This window comes from Oncorhynchus mykiss, chromosome 30, assembly GCF_013265735.2.
Source record: "Oncorhynchus mykiss isolate Arlee chromosome 30, USDA_OmykA_1.1, whole genome shotgun sequence".
Taxonomy (NCBI): Eukaryota; Metazoa; Chordata; class Actinopteri; order Salmoniformes; family Salmonidae; genus Oncorhynchus; species Oncorhynchus mykiss.
In genome coordinates this window covers 10,729,405-10,749,899 of record NC_050570.1, presented here as the reverse complement: position 1 = coordinate 10,749,899, position 20,495 = coordinate 10,729,405, and the positions used below count along the sequence as shown (strand labels likewise).

The 20,495-nt window shown below is 41.7% G+C and overlaps 1 protein-coding gene across 3 annotated transcripts in view; it reads left to right on the top strand.

The window, feature by feature from the left end:
- The window catches only part of LOC110521305 (tyrosine-protein phosphatase non-receptor type 5), a 37,225-nt gene extending 18,738 nt beyond the window's left edge, over positions 1–18,487 (top strand). For all 3 annotated transcript variants that reach the window (XM_036969001.1, XM_036969000.1, XM_036969002.1), the window contains 10 exons: positions 128–220; positions 2,244–2,497; positions 11,279–11,471; positions 11,905–11,989; positions 12,235–12,314; positions 13,563–13,700; positions 13,781–13,891; positions 14,065–14,225; positions 15,114–15,227; positions 15,446–18,487. In XM_036969001.1, the coding sequence (XP_036824896.1) occupies positions 128–220; positions 2,244–2,497; positions 11,279–11,471; positions 11,905–11,989; positions 12,235–12,314; positions 13,563–13,700; positions 13,781–13,891; positions 14,065–14,225; positions 15,114–15,227; positions 15,446–15,539 (1,323 nt within the window). In that variant the 3' untranslated portion in view covers positions 15,540–18,487. The remainder of the gene's footprint in view (positions 1–127; positions 221–2,243; positions 2,498–11,278; positions 11,472–11,904; positions 11,990–12,234; positions 12,315–13,562; positions 13,701–13,780; positions 13,892–14,064; positions 14,226–15,113; positions 15,228–15,445) is intronic.
- The last annotated feature ends 2,008 nt before the right edge of the window (positions 18,488–20,495 follow it).

The window sequence follows — 20,495 nt, the reverse complement described above, 5'->3', positions numbered from 1 at the left end:
ACACTGCTTATTGTGTTGATGTCTTTTTCGTCTGGCTGATGACATGTGCCCGCTTGTCTGATACTGATGTGTTGATACTGCTGTGTTCCACTTTCTCTCTCTCTCTGTGTGTGTGTGTGTTGAACAGTCTGTGTGCGTGTTGGTGGAGATGGAGAAGACCAAGAACTACTGGCTCCTCCACGCCACCGAAGGCATTGGCATGGCTGTCCTTGTCTTCATGGTAGGCATCTCTCACACCCTGATGAACGCTGCACGGCTCTCACATGATCTGACCTCCCAATGAGAAGAATTCGACAAATTCTTTCCAAAATCTTTTTAACCTTTCTGATCTCCCCATCCCGGATCCGGGTTTGTGAATACAGACTCAAGCTCATTACCATAACGCAACGTTAACTATTCATGAAAATCGCAAATGAAATGAAATAAATATGCTAGCTCTCAAGCTTAGCCTTTTGTTAACAACACTGTCATCTCAGATTTTCAAAATATGCTTCTCAACCATTGCAAAACAAGCATTTGTGTAACAGTATTGATGGCTAACGTAGCATTTAGCATTAGCATTCAGCTGGCAACATTTACACAAAAAAACAGAAAAGCATTCAAAAAAATCATTTACCTTTGAAGAACTTCAGATGTTTTCAATGAGGAGACTCTCAGATAGCACATGTTCAGTTTTTCCTGAAAGATTATTTGTTTAGGACAAATCGCTCCGTTTTCTGCGTCACGTTTAGCTATGAAAAAACCCCTGTATCCAGGATTGTGTAAATCTATCAGCAAGCTCATTAGCATAACACAACGTTAACTATTTATGAAAATCGCAAATGAAATGAAATAAATATGCCATCTCTCAAGCTTAGCCTTTTGTAAACAACACTGTCATCTCAGATTTTCAAAATATGCTTCTCAACCATAGGAAAACAATCATTTGTGTAAAAGTAGCTAGCTAGAGTTAGCATTTCGCGTTAGCATTTAGCGTTAGCATTAGCGTTAGCATCCAGCACGCAACATTAACAAAAACATAAAAGCCTTCAAATAAAATCATTTACCTTTGAAGAACTTCTGATGTTTTCAATGAGGATACTCTCAGTTAGATAGCAGATGCTCAGTTTTTCCAAAAAGATTCCTTGTGTATTAGAAATAGCTCCGTTTTATACATCACATTTGGCTACCAAAAAAAATCCATAAATTCAGTCCTCAAAACGCAAACTTTTTTCCAAATTAACTCCATAATATCGACTGAAAACATGGCAAACGTTGTTTAGAATCAATCCTCAAGGTGTTTTTCACATATCTCTTCATTGATACATCGTTCTTGGACACATGCTTTCTCTCCTGAATCCCAGGAGAAAATGACCGCACCTGAAGATTACGCACAAATTTAGACAAAGGACACCGGGCGGACCTCTGGAAAATGTAGTCTCTTATGGCCAATCTTCCAATGATATGCCTACAAATACGTCACAATGCTGCTAAGACCTTGGGCGAACGACAGAAAGTGTAGGCTCATTCCTTGCGCAATCACAGCCATATAAGGAGAGAATGGAAAACAGAGCTTCAGAAATTCTGCTAATTCCTGGGTGATGCATCATCTTGGTTTCGCCTGTAGAATGAGTTCTGGGGCACGTACAGACAAAATCTTTGCAGATTCTGAAACTTCAGAGTGTTTTCTTTCCAAAACTGTCAAGAATATGCATAGTCGAGCATCTTTTCGTGACAAAATATCGCGCTTAAAACGGGAACGTTTTTTATCCAAAAATGAAATAGCGCCCCTAGAGCTCTAAGAGGTTAACCTAACAGATGTCTTGAAACCACAAATTCGTATTTCCAACTGCTTTTCAAGTGTTATAATATCCACATGGCAGTTGTAAATACTGTATGACTAGCATCAAGAAAGAAAACAATTACACACAATCTAGATGGGAAGACTCAGTCTCAGTAATACGATGTCAGAAGTAAGGGGATCTCTTGTATCTCTCAGTCCTGGCATGTGGGTGTGGGACAGAGAGGAGGCAGGTGCTGCAGGTGGTTCTGCCTTTCACTTATCCTCCAAAGGCAGGTAATCCATCTCGGGAATGGGGACTTGTAGAGAATTATTTCAAAGTCCAGGCACTGTTGCTCTCTTCTCTCTTCAAATGTTTGCAGTACATTTTCAACATATTTTGCACATAAGACAAGGTCTACTGTGACCTCGAGACGGCTCTTACCATTTCCATGAAATGTGCACTTTGATGTTGTGTCTCCAGATCTACCGCATTGTGTGTAAGTTGGGGTACGGTGAAGCGTGGTGGCCCACGACGGTGGTGACTAACCACGGGGACAGACGTCAGTCAGTGAGTCGCCAGCCTTCCTTCACCCTGTCAGAGTGGACAGATGCCCAGGAGGACCTGATGGACCTAGAAGCTGAACCCCAGACACCTGTCTTTGACCTGGGTCTGGACACCAGGACGGAGGGGGACATCACCACCCTCTCTGTTACACCTGTGGGCCTGCAAGAGAGGTCAGTGGGAGGATGGAGGTGGAGAGGTGGTCTCCGGGGGTGGGGGGGGGGGGGGTGTGTTTGCACAATTGCAATACATTTTTCTTGTACACTGTAAACCCTAGTGTGCTGTCATGACTCAGAACTTTTGAGGAAACCTGTTGCACTTCATATATCTGAGTACGACCTGTACGCTCTCGTTGGCTGGCCCTCTCTTCATACTCGTCGCCAAACCCACTGGCTCCATGTCATCTACAAGACCCTGCTAGGTAAAGTCCCCCTTATCTCAGCTCACTGATCACCATAGCATCTCCCACCTGTAGCACACGCTCCAGCAGGTATATCTCTCTAGTCACCCCCAAAACCAATTCTTTCTTTGGCCGCATCTCCTTCCAGTTCTTTGCTGCCAATGATTGGAACGAACTACAAAAATCTCTGAAACTGGAAACACTTATCTTCCTCACTAGCTTTAAGCACCAACTGTCAGAGCAGCTCACAGATTACTGCACCTGTACATAGCCCACCTATAATTTAGCCCAAACAACTACCTCTTTCCCAACTGTATTTAATTAATTTATTTATTTTGCTCCTTTGCACCCCATTATTTTTATTTCTACTTTGCACATTCTTCCACTGCAAATCTACCATTCCAGTGTTTTACTTGCCATATTGTATTTACTTTGCCACCATGGCCTTTTTTGCCTTTACCTCCCTTATCTCACCTCATTTGCTCACATCGTATATAGACTTGTTTCTACTGTATTATTGACTGTATGTTTGTTTGTCTCCATGTGTAACTCTGTGTTGTTGTTTGTGTCAAACTTCTTTGCTTTATCTTGGCCAGGTCGCAATTGTAAATGAGAACTTGTTCTCAACTTGCCTACCTGGTTAAATAAAGGTGGGAAAAAAACCCAGAAAAAACCCAAGTTACTTAAAGTGATTCTGTGGTCATTACTCAAATTGATTGTCACTGTGACCCTGCAGGAGATCCAGAGTTGAGTTGTATCAGCTTGAACATTTTGAGTAACTCACCCACTAAGCCACCCCTCCAATATAATTTCCCAGTGTGCCTTGCCTTTTCAAGTGAATTGTACAGATGTAGGATTTTAATATGATCAATCAAATTTATAAAGCCCTTTTTACATCAGCCGATGTCACAAATTGCTATACAGAAACCCAGCCTAAAACCCCAAACAGCAAGCAATGCAGATGTAGAAGGAAAAACTCAGGAACATAGGAAAAAGGAACCTAGAAAGAAACCTAGAGAGGAACCAGGGTCTGAGGGATGGCTTGTCATGCCCTGACCTTAGTATTCTTTGTTTTCATTATTATTTTGGTTAGGTCAGGGTGTGACGAGGGTGATATATGTGTTTTTGTATGTTTATGGGGTCGTCCCTAGTCTAGGTGTTTTTATGTCTATGGTTGCCTAGGTTGGTTCTCAATCAGAGGCAGCTGTTTATCGTTGTCTCTGATTGGGGACCATATTTAGGTAGCCATATTCCTTGGGTATTTGGTGGGTTATTGTCTATGTGTTATTGTCTATGTATTGCCTGTGTCAGCACTCGGTTTATATAGCGTCACGTTCGGTTTGTTTATTGTTTCTTCTTTTATTAAAGAGTATGTATTCGTATCACGCTGCGCTTTGGTCTCCTCCTTACGATGAACGTGACATGGCTAGTCCTCTTCTGTCTGTGCCGGGTTGAGATTATTACAGTACATGGCCAAGATGTTCAAACGTTCATAGATGACCAGCAGGGTCAAATAATAATAATAATCAAAGTGGTTGTAGAGGGTGCAACAGGTCAGCACCTCGGGAGTAAATGTCAGTTGGCTTTTCATAGCCGAGCATTCATAGTTAGAGACAGCAGGTGCGGTAGAGAGAGAGAGTCGAAAACAGCAGGTCCGGGACAAGGTAGCACGTCCGGTGTATAGGTCAGGCTTCCATAGCCGCAGGCAGAACAGTTGAAACTGGAGCAGCTGCACAACCAGGTGGACTGGGGACAGCGAGGAATCATCAGGCCAGGTAGTCCTGAGGCATGGTCCCAGGACTCAGGTTCTCCTGGAGGGGAGGGAGAGGTAGAGAGAGAGAATTAGACTTAAATTCACACAGGACACCGGATAAGACAGGAGAAATACTCCAGATATAACAGACTGACCCTAGCCCCCCAACACAAACTATTGCAGCATAAATACTGGAGGCTGAGACAGGAGGGTTCGGGAGACACTGTGGTCCCGTCCGACAAAGCAGGATATAACCCCACCCACTTTGCCAAAGCACAGCCCCCACACTACTAGTGGGATATCTTCAACCACCAACTTACTGTACTACCCTGAGACAAGGCTTAGAAAAGCCCATGAAGATCTCCCCCACTGCACGAACTCGAGGGGAGCGCCAAACCCAGAACACTCTTTTGTTGCTGAGGATTTTCCTGAACAGCAAGAAATGCAAACATATAGTGTTTAAAAAGGCTTCTAAAGTTTAAAATTCCACTTTAAAATGTTAGACTTGATTTTCCCTGAAGAAAAATGTATCAACCCCTACAAAAAAATGTCCATTAATTATAATCCACATAATAATTCACATTTCCTGTTGTTGCAGGATTATTTTCATGCTGTAGCAAACTCAAATAAAGATCCTACATCTGTCGAGTTACCATCAATGACTGTATGTGTTATTTCTCTTTCATACTAAGATGTTTTCCCCAAACTTTTCTTTTTTCCACCTTTTCTTTATATCTCAAAGATATTGCTGGTATCAAAGCCAAAACGTGTTTTTCTGCCTAATGACCTTGTAATCATTTCCGTAAAGTTCTGCCTACGGTTTAATATGAAACATAGCCGTAATGCTGAGACGGCATTGACACACCATATATATGGCTCTGTCTTAAACTGTTGATGGTTGCTACACTGTTAGAAAAAGGGTTCCAAAAGGGTTATGTGTGGAGGGATAGGGTTCTACCAAGAACTGATATGATCAGAAGAACCCTTTTTGAATGACAAGGATTCCTTGTAAGACAAAGGTTTCTACCAAGAACCTTTCACATTCTAATAACTTTTTTTGGAAGAAAGTGTTTTTTGATGGTTCTTTGGAAGGCAAGAAGTGTTCTTTGGTAGGCAAGAAGTGTTTTTTGGTAGGCAAGAAGTGTTCTTTGGTAGGCAAGAAGTGTTTTTTGGTAGGCAAGAAGTGTTCTTTGGTAGGCAAGAAGTGTTCTTTGGAAGGCAAGAAGTGTTCTTTGGTAGGCAAGAAGTGTTTTTTGGTAGGCAAGAAGTGTTCTTTGGTAGGCAAGAAGTGTTCTTTGGTAGGCAAGAATTGTTCTTTGGTAGGCAAGAAGTGTTCTTTGGTAGGCAAGAAGTGTTTTTTTGGTAGGCAAGAAGTGTTCTTTGGTAGGCAAGAAGTGTTTTTTGGTAGGCAAGAATTGTTCTTTGGTAGGCAAGAAGTGTTCTTTGGTAGGCAAGAAGTGTTTTTTGGTCGGCAAGAAGTGTTCTTTGGTAGGCAAGAAGTGTTTTTTGGTAGGCAAGAAGTGTTTTTTGGTCGGCAAGAAGTGTTCTTTGGTAGGCAAGAAGTGTTTTTTCGTAGGCAAGAAGTGTTTTTTGGTAGGCAAGAATTGTTTTTTGGTAGGCAATAAGTGTTTTTTGGTAGGCAAGAAGTGTTCTTTGGTAGGCAAGAAGTGTTTTTTGGTAGGCAAGAATGGTTCTATATAGAACCATATATTTTATTTATTTATTTTATTTATTTTTATTTTACCTTTATTTAACCAGGTAGGCAAGTTGAGAACAAGTTCTCATTTACAATTGCGACCTGGCCAAGATAAAGCAAAGCAGTTCGACAGATGCAACAACACAGAGTTACACATGGAGTAAAACAAACATACAGTCAATAATAAAGTATAAACAAGTCTATATACAATGTGAGCAAATGAGGTGAGAAGGGAGGTAAAGGCAAAAAAGGCCTTGGTGGCAAGGTAAATACAATATAGCAAGTAAAACACTGGAATGGTAGTTTTGCAATGGAAGAATGTGCAAAGTAGAAATAAAAATAATGGGGTGCAAAGGAGCAAAATAAATAAATAAATAAAATACAGTTGGGAAAGAGGTAGTTGATAGGGCTAAATTATAGGTGGGCTATGTACAGGTGCAGGTGCGGATATATAATATTTTCCAGCATGATCTATTGCAGGGAGATTTTCAAAATGGTTTATTTTACTGTAGAATGTGTGTTTTTGCATGTACATTGATTGGTTGATTCATTTTATGCTAAACAACATAGTTTCAGCACCTGTTACTGAGATGGTTGTTCCAGTTTAGATGTTTTACCTTTATTTAACTAGGCAAGTCAGTTAAGAATAAATACTTATTTACAATGACAGCCTACCCTGGACAACTGTGCACCACCCTATGGAACTCCCAATCACAGCCAGAGGTGACACAGCCTGGGTTCGAACCAGGGACTATGGTGACGCCTCTTGCACTGAGATGCAGCGCCTTAGACCACAGTGCCTCTGGGGTAGTCTAAGTATTCAATCTTCCCTAATTTGGCAGTCATTCTGAATGCAGGTTGCGGGTGGTTAACTTCTTGACGCTACCCATCCCTGTCACAGGATAAATTTCGTCAGCAACCACTGAATAGCATAGCGCAACAGTCAAATAATATTACTAAAAAATATTCATGTTTTGCAATATTGCTAAACACAGCTTAGCCTGTCGTCTCAGATTTTGAAATTATGCTTTACAGTGAAAGCAATCCAAGCGTTTGTGTAAGTTTATCGATAGCCTAGCATAGCATTATGTACACTTAGCATCAGGAAGCTTGGTCACGAAAATCAGAAAAGCAATCAAATTAACCGTTTACCTTTAAAAATCTTCGGATGTTTTCACTCACGAGACTCCCAGTTACACAACAAATGTTCCTTTTGTTCCATAAAGATTATTTTTATACCCAAAATACCTCTGTTTGTTTGTCGCGTTATGTTCAGAAATCCACAGGAAAGAGCGGTCACGACAACGCAGACTGAAATTCCAAATAGTCTTCATAATGTCCACAGAAACATGTCAAATGTTTTTTATAATCATTCCTCAGGTAGTTTTTAAAATATATATTCGATAATATATCAACCGAGTGTGTAGGTTTTTCAATAACAACGGGAGGAACAATGGCGGCTTTACTCTATAGCGCAAAAACTCACTCTGAGAGCCGCCACCTATCCACTTACGCAATATGATTTTTCACGCTCATTTTTCAAAATAAAAGCCTGAAACTATGTTTAAAGACTATTGACACCTTAGGGAAGCCAGATAAAAGGGAATCTGGTTGATATCCCTTTAAATGGAGGATAGGCATGCATAAGAACAGAAGGGTTTCAAAATAAGAGGCACTTCCTGATTGGATTTTCCTCAGGCTTTCGCCTGCAATATCAGTTCTGTTATACTCACAGACAATATTTGACAGTTTTTGAAACTTTAGAGTGTTTTCTATCCTAATCTGACAATTATATGCATATTCTAGCATCTGGTCCTGAGAAATAGGCAGTTTACTTTGGGAACGTTATTTTTCCAAACATAAAAATAGTGCCCCCTAGCTTCAAGAGGTTAACAATTCCACTTGTTGGACATCCTAACTCTGGCTGGATTGCAATAGGAATTAAATATTACTTTGCAAGCAGCATAATGTGATTTGCAGGCTTGATGTGGCTTGTAAACCAGGAGATTCTGAACATCACTGAGTTAGGGTATAACTAGGCCCTCAAAGTAAGGCCTTATGATATACACTGAGTGTACAAAACATTAAGAAAACCTTCCTAATATTGGGTTGCCCCCCCTTTCGCCCTCAGAACAATCTACATATGTCGGGGCATGGACTCTACAAGGAGTTGAAAGTGTTCCACAGGAATACTGGCCCATGTTCACTCCAATGCTTCCCACAGTTGTGTCAAGTTGGCTGAATGTCCATTGGGTGGTGGACCATTCTTGATACACGGGAAACTGTTAAGCATGCAAAACCCTGCAGTGTTGCAGTTCTTGACACAAACCGGTTCGCCTGGCACCTACTACCATACCCCATTCAAAGGCACTTAAATATTGTCTTGCCCATTCACGCTCTGAATGGCACACATACACAATCCATGTCTCAACTGTCTCAAGGCTTAAAAATCATTATTTAACCTGTCTACACAGTGGATTTAACAGGTGACATTAATAAGGGATCATAGCTTTCACCTGGATTCACCTGGTCAGTCTATGTCATGGAAATAATGTTTTGTATACTCAGTGTATGTAATGTATTGTCATAAATCATTTAATTTGAAAGGCTAATAAGGATGATGTAACCGTTCATAGAGGGTTCTAGGAATAACTTTTAGATTATAAAATGGTTCCTGGTAGAACCCTTCATAGAGGGTTGTGTCTAGAACCATATACAGGGGGTTCTTTGAAGAACCCTACATAACCCTCTGCGAAGGGTTCTACCCAGCACGGAAAAGGATTCCCCTATGGGGACAAACAGAAGAACCCTGTATGGGTATGCATCTCTTTTTCCTCTTGGCAGTTGTAAACTTTGCGAGGCCTGTGAGTTCGCCCATCTCTTCACAAAGCCCACCACATGCACTGTTTTCATAACCACAACTGGATGGATCCAGAAAGACTTACTGTGGGAATAAATATCACTTAATGACGAAAATAATGGACTAAAGTAGACTAATGCAATTGAAGGCTTGTATAACTCCCAAAGTCATCCAATCGTTGTAATACATTTGAAGCAAAAGCTAATTTATTAGAACATTTTGCCAGCATGTTATGTATGTAGTTTAATATTTTTCTCTTCACTAGCAGCGCTTAGTTTCCTAGACCTACTCCCAACCAAAAGCCTGACTTGTCTCAATTGTTTCACTGAATCTCTGTGTAGGCTATTGGTTAATTATTTTCTGGCTGGGCAAATACGTGCAGGATGTATAGGGCAAATACGTGTAGGATGTATAGCTCATCTATTCGTTTGCTCCTCTATCACTGATCCGAAACATTTAACATGCAATAATAATAATGTAGCCCAAATCAAGTGTAGGCCTATTATTTTGCTGGATCGCGTAATGTGAACTCCAAAAGCCATTGTAGGTTGTAAAATATGAACACGAGACTCGCATGCTTTTGAAAATAGGATTGCTATTATTTTCTATCGGTATCATGATGAAGACACTCTCAATGTAAGACCCTACACTTGCGAGGGTATGAAAGAGATGAAATGTGGGTCAAAAAAAGCAAGGACTTTTTTGATGACAGCGGTTCCACGGGTGACTGTCACCAGTTGTAAGGGAAAAATATGATTAGTATTTTATTCTGTTATATTCTTACTATAAAATATGTGTGTCGACTGTGATTGGGGTCGGTATGTCTTGTCTGTTTAATGAACAAAATAATGACCTATTGATATCATTAATTTGCACTGTAAACCCCAAGGCATTGTTTTACTCAAATACTTCTTGTAAGTGGTACTCAAAGTCAATGAGAAGTCGTTATTACTTCAAATGTTTATGTGGTACTAACTCAAAACTAAATTAGAAGTAATTCAATTTAAGTATACCTTACTAAAAAAAATTAGCATTTGTATTACTCATATGAAAGTAGTACAGCTCACTTCAGCTATTTAAGATTCTTAATCAGTTCACACAAAATGTTGGAGTAGCCAGAACTCGCTCGGTTTTACAGTGTGGATGTTACATAATTAAACTCAAATTATGCTATCCTATACTTTTAAAAATACATTTTCTTAGTGTGATAATATTTCTTAGGGCCTGCCTGAACGAATTAATAATGGGTTTATTTTTAAGGGTGTATATTCAATGGATTTTATAAAATAGACACCTACCTACATCTGCACACCACTACTACCACTCGTCACCGGCATGCAGGCATGTACACGGGAGGTTTAAAAGGCAGGCCAGCATAGAAATGGGCCTGTTTGTAAAGGCGACATAAAAACATTGCCCACACTTTGTTACAGGCAAAATACCGTATATCATATGTGAAAGCAGTATTGGTGAACTCATTCATTTTCGGTCCTGTGGCCTTCGCCAAGTGAGTTGCTCGACAAATCTTATCATTAAACTTAATGACATTACATATCTCATGAGGACTTATTTTGAGGCCTAATAAAATTCCAGTAATTTTCCCAAATTTGCCAGATTTCCTAAAAATCCTGGTTAAAGGATTTCGAGGAACCTCCCAACCAGGATTTGTGGAAAGCCAGGGAAATGTACAAGAATTTCCCAACCATACCTGCAACTCACGTTATGTTGACCAGCAAAATGACATGTAACTCTTATTGGGTTCCAGCAAAATGTAGAACAGCCAACAGAATTATATTAACCTGAAACTGCATTCCTTATAACAGACAGAGTTGGAAATGGCGTAAACAGACTAGCTAACCTTTTAAAACTGGAACAACTATTTCAGCAATGGGTGCAAAAAATCGAACTAAATGATTGGATTCATTTAGAAAAATCTGTTATTTATCTTTGTGTAGCATAAAAATGGTCAATGAATCACTCAATGTACATGCAAAAACACAGATGTAAAAAAATATTCTAAAAACATATACCCTGCAGTAGAGCATGCTGGGAAAAAAGTTAATTCGTTATCCTAACTTTTTTTTATAAATGTGTTGATCTGACTTCTCATTTAGTTTTGAGTCAGTACAGCATAAACATTTGAAGAAATAATGTGTTGAATTTACTAGAAGTATTTGAGTTAAAAATGCCTTGGGGATTACAGTATATGCGTCTGTGCCATCCTATGGGTGTGTGTGTGTGTTAGGAGGGGTTCCAACGTGTCCCTGACCCTGGACATGTGTTCTCCTGGCTGTACGGAGCCCTATGGTTACGGTGCCCAGCTCTCCCCCAGAGACCAGACTGCCAAGGAGTACCTGAGAGAGGGAACAAACGCACTCAGCCCTGCCCAGCTCCACACACGCGCTGTGGACGACCAAGCCCTACAGGCAGAGTTCTATGTGAGTAACACACAAACCCACCAAGGAGCTCTCAACACCCAGAGGCTACTGGAAACAGTGTATGAGATGTTGACACAGTGAAATGCATTAGCATTGTCAGCTCTATAGAGGATGCATTACACCTTTAGGCTGAGATATACACTCACTATCACACACACACACACACACACACTCTCTAAGACAGAGGTAGGTCTACACAATCACACACTCTCTAAGGTAGATGTACACACTCACTATTAGTGTAAACCAAAGTTTCCCAAACTCAGTCCTGGGGCCCCCTCTGCGAGCACCGACTTTGGGCAACCCTGGTCTAAACTGTGTGTGCAATAGACACAAACCAAGATGAGCACACACAATCATGCACCAGGGACACTATTTCCTGGACACAACCACACATCACTAAGCTACTATACATCCATTGTTCTGTTGCCAGGAAACTCCCATGAACTTTGTGGACCCAAAGGAGTACAACTACCCAGGGCTGGTGAGGAAGAACCGCTACAAGACCATCCTACCCAGTGAGTGGACACACTCCCAACAGCAGTCATTTCGAAACGCTCTCTGAACCTCACAAATAAAAGCAGAGACACACACACACACACACACACACACACATACACACACACACACACACACACACACACACACACACACACACACACACACACACACACACACACACACACACACACACACACACACACACACACATACACACACAGGCAGTTGTCTGGGTCTTGTGATATGGTCCTGTGTTTTCCAGACACACACAGTAGAGTGATCCTCCAGACAGCAGATGAAGATGAATTCCTCAGGACCTACATCAATGCTAACTACCTACAGGTAGGTCTCTGTCTAACAACATACAGGTAGGTCTCTGTCTAACAACATACAGGTAGGTAGGTCTCTGTCTAACAACATACAGGTAGGTAGGTCTCTGTCTAACAACATACAGGTAGGTAGGTCTCTGTCTAACAACATACAGGTAGGTCTCTGTCTAACAACATACAGGTAGGTAGGTCTCTGTCTAACAACATACAGGTAGGTAGGTCTCTGTCTAACAACATACAGGTAGGTAGGTCTCTGTCTAACTACATACAGGTAGGTCTCTGTCTAACAACATACAGTTAGGTCTCTGTCTAACAACATACAGTTAGGTCTCTGTCTAATTACTTACAGTTAGGTCTCTGTCTAATTACTTACAGGTCTGTCTGCCCAGCGGCTTGTAAGCTAGGGCCTTGTGTGCAAGTTTTCTGTCACTAGAACTACTGTGTTGCTGTCACTAGAACTACTGTGTTGCTGTCACTAGAACTACTGTGTTGCTGTCACTAGAACTACTGTGTTGCTGTCACTAGAATGACTGTGTTGCTGTCACTAGAACTACTGTGTTGCTGTCATTAGAACTACTGTGTTGCTGTCACTAGAACTACTGTGTTGCTGTCATTAGAGTTACTGTGTTGCTGTCATTAGAACTATTGTGTTGCTGTCACTAGAACTACTGTGTTGCTGTCACTAGAACTACTGTGTTGCTGTCACTAGAACTACTGTGTTGCTGTCACTAGAACTACTGTGTTGCTGTCACTAGAACTACTGTGTTGCTGTCACTAGAACTACTGTGTTGCTGTCACTAGAACTACAGTGTTGCTGTCACTAGAACTATTGTGTTGCTGTCACTAGAACTACTGTGTTGCTGTCACTAGAACTACAGTGTTGCTGTCACTAGAACTACTGTGTTGCTGTCACTAGAACTACTGTGTTGCTGTCACTAGAACTACTGTGTTGCTGTCACTAGAACTACTGTGTTGCTGTCACTAGAACTACTGTGTTGCTGTCACTAGAACTACTGTGTTGCTGTCACTAGAACTACTGTGTTGCTGTCACTAGAACTACTGTGTTGCTGTCACTAGAACTACTGTGTTGCTGTCATTAGAACTACTGTGTTGCTGTCACTAGAACTACTGTGTTGCTGTCATTAGAACTACTGTGTTGCTGTCACTAGAACTACTGTGTTGCTGTCACTAGAACTATTGTGTTGCTGTCACTAGAACTATTGTGTGGCTGTCATTAGAACTACTGTGTTGATGTCCACAGGGTTACGGGGGTGAGGAGCGGGCCTACATCGCTACCCAAGGTCCTACAGTCAACACGGTGGGAGATTTCTGGAGGATGGTGTGGCAGGAACGCTGTCCTATAATCGTCATGATCACTAACCTAGAGGAGAAGAATGAGGTAGGGAGGGAGGGAGGGAGAAAGAGGTAGACCAGAGGTAAATGCCCATGTGAACTCTGGCTCTCTGTTGCCCCTTACAGAAATGTGCAGAGTACTGGCCTGAGGACTCTGTGGCCCATGAGGGCATCCTGATCACGGTTGTCACGGTAACCCAGGAGGACGACTACACCCTGAGGGTCTTTAGTCTGAAGGTAAGACTAATACTACAGTATGCATCTATACACCAATGCCAAGGACATCACAGGAGGCTGCTGAGGGGAGAACGGCTCATAAAATTGGCCTTTACAACGCAAATGTAATGGGATTAAACACCTGGAAACCATGGAAACCATGTGTTTGATGTATTTGTGTGTGTGTGAGACAGTGTGATGGAGAGGAGCGCAGCCTCAGGCAGTACTGGTACACCTCCTGGCCTGACCAGAAGACACCGGACAAAGCCCCGCCCCTCCTGGAGCTGGTACAGGAAGTGGAGCAGGCAAGAGAGGAAGCTCTGCTCACCAGCGGCCCTGTCATCGTCCACTGCAGGTGGGGTTGGAAACACAGACATTATACCCACACCTATTACCGTCAGTAGGGAGGATGTCTCAGTGGATGTTTTTGGAAGGTCTGTGCCCCTGGAGATAGAAGACATGTGGCAGCATTGGAAGGTCTGTGCCCCTGGAGATAGAAGACATGTGGCAGCATTGGAAGGTCTGTGCCCCTGGAGATAGAAGACATGTGTCAGTATTGGAAGGGCTGTGCCCCTAGAGATAGAAGACATGTGGCAGTATTGGAAGAGCTGTGCCCCTAGAGATAGAAAAGGTGTGGCAGCATTGGAAGGTCTGTGCCCCTAGAGATAGAAGACATGTGGCAGCATTGGAAGGGCTGTGCCCCTAGAGATAGAAGACATGTGGCAGTATTGGAAGGGCTGTGCCCCTAGAGATAGAAAAGGTGTGGCAGTATTGGAAGGGATGTGCCCCTAGAGATAGAAAGATAGAAAAGGTGTGGCAGCATTGGAAGGTCTGTGCCCCTAGAGATAGAAGACATGTGGCAGCATTGGAAGGGCTGTGCCCCTAGAGATAGAAGACATGTGGCAGCATTGGAAGGTCTGTGCACCTAGAGACAGAAGAAAATCGTGGTTGGTCAGGTCTAATACATTTTTTTTAAAATCTTTATTTAACTAGGCAAGTCAGTTAAGAACAAATTCTTATTTTCAATGACGGCCTAGGAACTGCCTGTTCAAGGGCAGAACGACAGATTTGTACCTTGTCAGCTCAGGGGTTTGAACTTGCAACCTTCCGGTTACTTGTCCAACGCTCTAACCACTAGGCTACCCTGCCGCCCCACATTAATGGTTCCTCCTCATTCTCATCCTCTTCATCATCCTCCTCTTCATCATCACCCTCTTCTTCCTCTTCATCCTCCTCCTCCCAGTGCTGGGATAGGTCGGACAGGCTGTTTCATTGCCACCTCCATCCTGTGTAAACAGCTGAGGAGTGAGGGTGTGGTCGACATACTGAGGACTACCTGCCAGCTCCGCCTCGACAGGTCAGTCTACCGTCTGTCTTTCTTTACACCTGTCTGTCTTTGTCTCTTTCCTGACGTGTGTGTGTGTGTGTGTGTGTGTGTGTGTGTGTGTGTGTGTGTGTGTGTGTGTGTGTGTGTGTGTGTGTGTGTGTGTGTGTGTGTGTGTGTGTGTGTGTGTGTGTGTGTGTGTGTGTGTGTGTGTGTGTGTGTGTGTGTGTGTGTGTGTGTGTGCGCGACAGAGGCGGGATGATCCAGACGGGTGAGCAGTACCAGTTTGTCCACCACGTCCTCAGCCTGTACGAGAAGCAGCTGTCCCACACTGCAGAGGAGTAGAGCACTACACCTGTACCTCCATCTTAACGTCACCCTTTAACGCACAGACACAACAACATCCTGCCCCCTTCCATTTCAGAGGCCCACATACGAAAAGCCCAATCTTGATTTGAGAACCTTGCTTATAAGGCAAGACGGAAACTGCTGAGGTTTCATTATGCTGCCAGAAATGATTTGAAATAAAACAACTGCTATGAATTAAAACTATGTTACTGATTTGCTTTGCGGACGATGCTCTAGAAGTAGTGATGATGAAACTTTCTGTCACTTCTAACTCAAACATTTGTTTTCACACTTGCCAGAGGTCTATGCAGGATATCTTATCCGGTATGCCCTATCAAGTGCCAGTTAACTTTGGATTATTCAGATTCCTCCAGATCAGAAAACGTTCAGCCTATATTAAAACAGTGATGTTAAACAATCGCACAGTGAGGGGTCACATGTTCGTCTGAAACGTAAGCATACCAAACTATCCCCTGTGAGCAGGATGAAAAGACATGCTCACTGGGTCTCTTTATGTTAAAACAGTACAGCAGGCCTTTCAAACTCCTGGTGCAGTCAGGAGTCACCTCATCTTCAGGTTGCACGGTGCTCCGTGTTCATTACCACTGACTGAGCCATGTACCATAGAACTCCACAGAACCATAGAGGAATGTAACCATTAGGTAACCAGGCATTGTGTGCAGTCCCTACAGTATTACAGTGTCATGTGTATGTGCAGTCAGTCCGTCATCATCATGACCTCACACAGAGGCGTCATGTGACCACCGAGACTGAGGGGGCGTGTGCATGTCTCATCTCCTGGGTTCACACGTGAGCTGTTAGGACCGTCACACAGTGGAAGAATCCAGAGATAGAGAAATAGCAAAACTTACCCCTGTTTTTTTTTTTTAAGTGTAAAATAGCCAGGGTGCCAGTCTGCATCGGCTCAGTGACAACCTCTTATGGTATTGTCATTCCTTTACCATAACAATGGAGTCAGAAAAAGCACAAACAGGTCTGGGACCAGGATAGGAGTAAATCAGATAGGAGCAGAAAAGGACAAATGTAAATGTTGCGAGAAGAAACAACACTTCAAACTGGAGTTTATCTTAACTCTATTTGATGGTTTTGCTTTCTTTCTTAGTTGTTATTTCCCCTCTCACAAAGGATGCATGCTGGGAAAACCTGACCCCCGCCCTAACCCTTCCCATCAGTGCCCCCTCAGTGGTGTTGGGATGATGACACATCTACTCTCAACAGTAGCCTAAACACATGCGTGACGTTAGCTGCCCATGATTGTTGTATAGATAGGCCAAGCCTAATCCGTATCAAGCACAATAGACCAACTATGGTTGTGTCTCTGATGTTCAGCTGTAAATGTTATTTTCTGTGTCGTGTTTTGACTGTGTTGACTTAAATGGATTGCATGTGCTGTATGGGACTCTCGTAAGTCCACAATCAAAGCGAAGTGATTGGTTGTCCAGCTTTCCGTTGTGTAAGCGTTCTCCTATTATGTTGCAATGCTTTTGATACAGTTTGCTTTTGTGAAACCAACCAGAGATATTTTTAGAACATTTTGATACAATCCTTTCGAGTAGATGCCTTGTGTATATTACCATTTACACCACAATGGAATGTAGCTCATACTGTGGTCAAACCATTGGTTTATATTGCAAGATTTGACTGATTTAAAAAAAAAACTAACTAAGTTACCTTACAACAACAACAAACACTGATTATGTTTTGTCTACAGTATTACTTTGATGCCTCTGGGCTTTGCTTTATTATGCTTTGCTTTATGTGTCCAAGATTTTATCTTGTTTTCACAGAGTCCTTAAACATTCCCCATATTCAATTTAATGACATAAGGAAAATCACACTGTGGTTTCACTCTAAATGTTCACGCTGTAGTTAGGACATTTGTGGAGTGTGGTTTCACTCTAAATGTTCACGCTGTAGTTAGGACATTTGTGGAGTGTGGTTTCACTCTAAATGTTCACGCTGTAGTTAGGACATTTGTGGAGTGTGGTTTCACTCTAAATGTTCACGCTGTAGTTAGGACATTTGTGGAGTGTGGTTTCTCTTCGAAGCCAATGTCCATGAGAGGAACAGCTCGCAGCCAGGGTTTAGATGTGGTTAACACCTCCGATACTTAATATTCTGACCTACAGTGTGGTTTCTCTTGGTGTGTAACTGATTGAATTGGGGCCTGTGACTCTTGGCCAGACTGGCTTTACAACAACATGAGAAATAATATGAGCTACGTGTATGGCAGCTAAAACAATGATTAAGAGTTGTATGTAAGAAATCTCTGACAGCTTTCATCTTGATTGAATACAACTGGTCAATTACAGCGAACATCACCAGGAGACAATCTCCTTGTTTTGGTTTGAAAGGCATCTCAAGAAGTCAGCACTAGTATTTTATCCTTCGATTTGAAACTGACAAAATGTTGAGTTTTGAAGATGGAAAATAGCTGAAACTTGGAGAAGCTGGAAATTAAACTGTGAAATCCTTTCTTGATAACACTTATTGCAATTGATCCAACAGCTACACTTTGAGTGCTTGTTTTCTGTGCTGACCGGGTCTCATTCCCGTGATGTAAAAGAAGATAGGTCAAATTGAAATAGCCAATCCAGTGAGCAAAATCGGTTGAATAGACGTGGAAAATATGTCTCTTTGGTTGAAGATGTTGAAAGTGCATCTTTTTGGTTGAAAAGATGCTGAAAATACATATTTTTGGTTGAAAATATATTACAAACATGTTTTTGGGGATGAAAATATGTTGAAAGGTGTCCTTTTGGTTGAAAATAAATGTAAAGACAGTTTTCGACCAGTTCTGCTCACTGGGAAAATATCAGACATACTCGAACCAACCAGCAAACAACTTACTCCTCTCCTCTGCTACTGCAGTATTGCTTTAAGTTGTGAGTTTTTGCATCCAAATAAAAGTTGATTTTCATGAATCTGTGTTGTCATTTCTCTACGAATTCTTTGTCTGACTCTAAATAGTAAAGTTAAAACAAGTTTTAAAAATAACACATTTATGTGAATGCCTTTATCATAGTATTACTTCAGTAATGGCACATTTCCATGGAGGATTTACCCCAGTCTTTTACCCAACATGCTCAGACTTTTCTGTTTCTATCTATGTAGCCTGGCACCCGTGTCTCACTGGGCCATGGGTCCAGTGGACCTGGAGCCAAGGCAAGGCCCTGGGTACTTTTCAGTGCTGCATTTACATAACAACGGCTAACTGTGAACTTTAGCACTTCACAAAGCAACAGTCTTGAATGATGCAGAAGTTGTAGATTCTGCTTGCCACAAGTCTTCAGTGTCACACTCCTGATGGAAACACAATAACGCTAGAGCTAACATTAACATAAATCACTGGCGACACCCTGGTGTGGGGGTAAGTCTAGATGGAAAAAGCACCATGAGGCAACACTCCACAGAGGCTGAGACTTGAGAATCTCTGCTGCAGCAGTTACCAGTTGAAGTAGACAACTATGACCACTAGATGTCAGTTTATACAACGTAATACAGTGCTATATTGAGCAATGAAAACAACACATAAAGAACATCCCGTTTTATGAGAAAAAAAGACGTGTAAATCTCACTACACAATAATATGAATATATTTATATGGATCTAATGCACTTTGGTATAGTGTTGATGTTGCTACTATATTTCTTGAATAGGCCTATAGTAACAGTGCAATTACAATATAATATATTGTCGCTAACAAAAGGCCAGGGAAGCGAACCAGAGTCGCTGGTGTGAAAGGCAAACACCCTACATATCACCCAATAGGATTATCCTACATGGAGGGAACTGTAATGTGGTTCATATAGTGATGATCACTACAATATGTTTTTGTTCTGTTGGGTAGTGGTGAATGATTATTTTTCCCCTTTTGTTGATTTTTTTGTTTAATGCTGCAATATGTATCTTTTTTTGGGCGACCTGAACCAAATTCACATAGAACTGTTAGTTATAGATATGTAATTCTCATTGAAAGCAAGTCTAAGAAGCTGCATAGCTGTTCTATGTGTACTATTTCTATGCTTCCCATGTTTACGTTTCGTTTTTGCATTTTTTTGTTTCAGTTTTGTACACCAGCTTCAAACAACTGAGTACACAATATTTTTGCTTATGGAAAATATATGTAGATGGTACAATTATTATGTACACTATACTTAGTTATTTTGTCACATAAACTGAAATTAGGCGAATTATTCGAATTTTAGCAACCAGGAAATGGCAGTGTGATTTCTGCATAGTGCACCATTAACTGCCTATTCTTTATTTTCATTCACCGCATTGTTTCCATATTAGAGTTAGCCCCTGTCTTGGCTCGCTCTCATTTTTCTTCTATATCCAATTTGGTCCCTCTTGACATTCTCATAAAATGTGTCTTCGTTTTATTCATGGTAAAGTCATGAAATAAAATGTTCTTTATATTGGTTATTTAATTATTTGATATTTAATTAATTCCATGCTCTTATAGCCAAGGAGGGCATACATATTTGTTTACCTTTATTTAACTAGGTAAATCAGTTATGAACAAATTCTTATTTACAATGACGGCCAACCGGGGAATAGTGGGTTAACTGCCTTGTTCGGAGGCAGAACAACAGATTTTTACGTTGTCAACTCGATCCAGCAACTTTTCGGTAACTGGCCCAACGCACTACCATCTAGGCTACCTGCCGCATATCCTAGGATTCCGCACACCCATCCAGCAACATTTAATCATGGTTGGACAAAATCGTTTTTTCCTGTCTCAACAAAGGTGCATGAGCCATACCATCCCTGTGTGTGATCTCCCGGCAGCCCGCGCGCCGCACGTCTCCTTTAAAAACCAGAGTGTCCCTTTAATCCATGGCTCAAAAGGCTGACGTCAACTAACCCCTGAGCCACTGGCTCGGATTGGCTGAAGGTGACGTCAACTTGGATTTTTCTCTCTCTCCC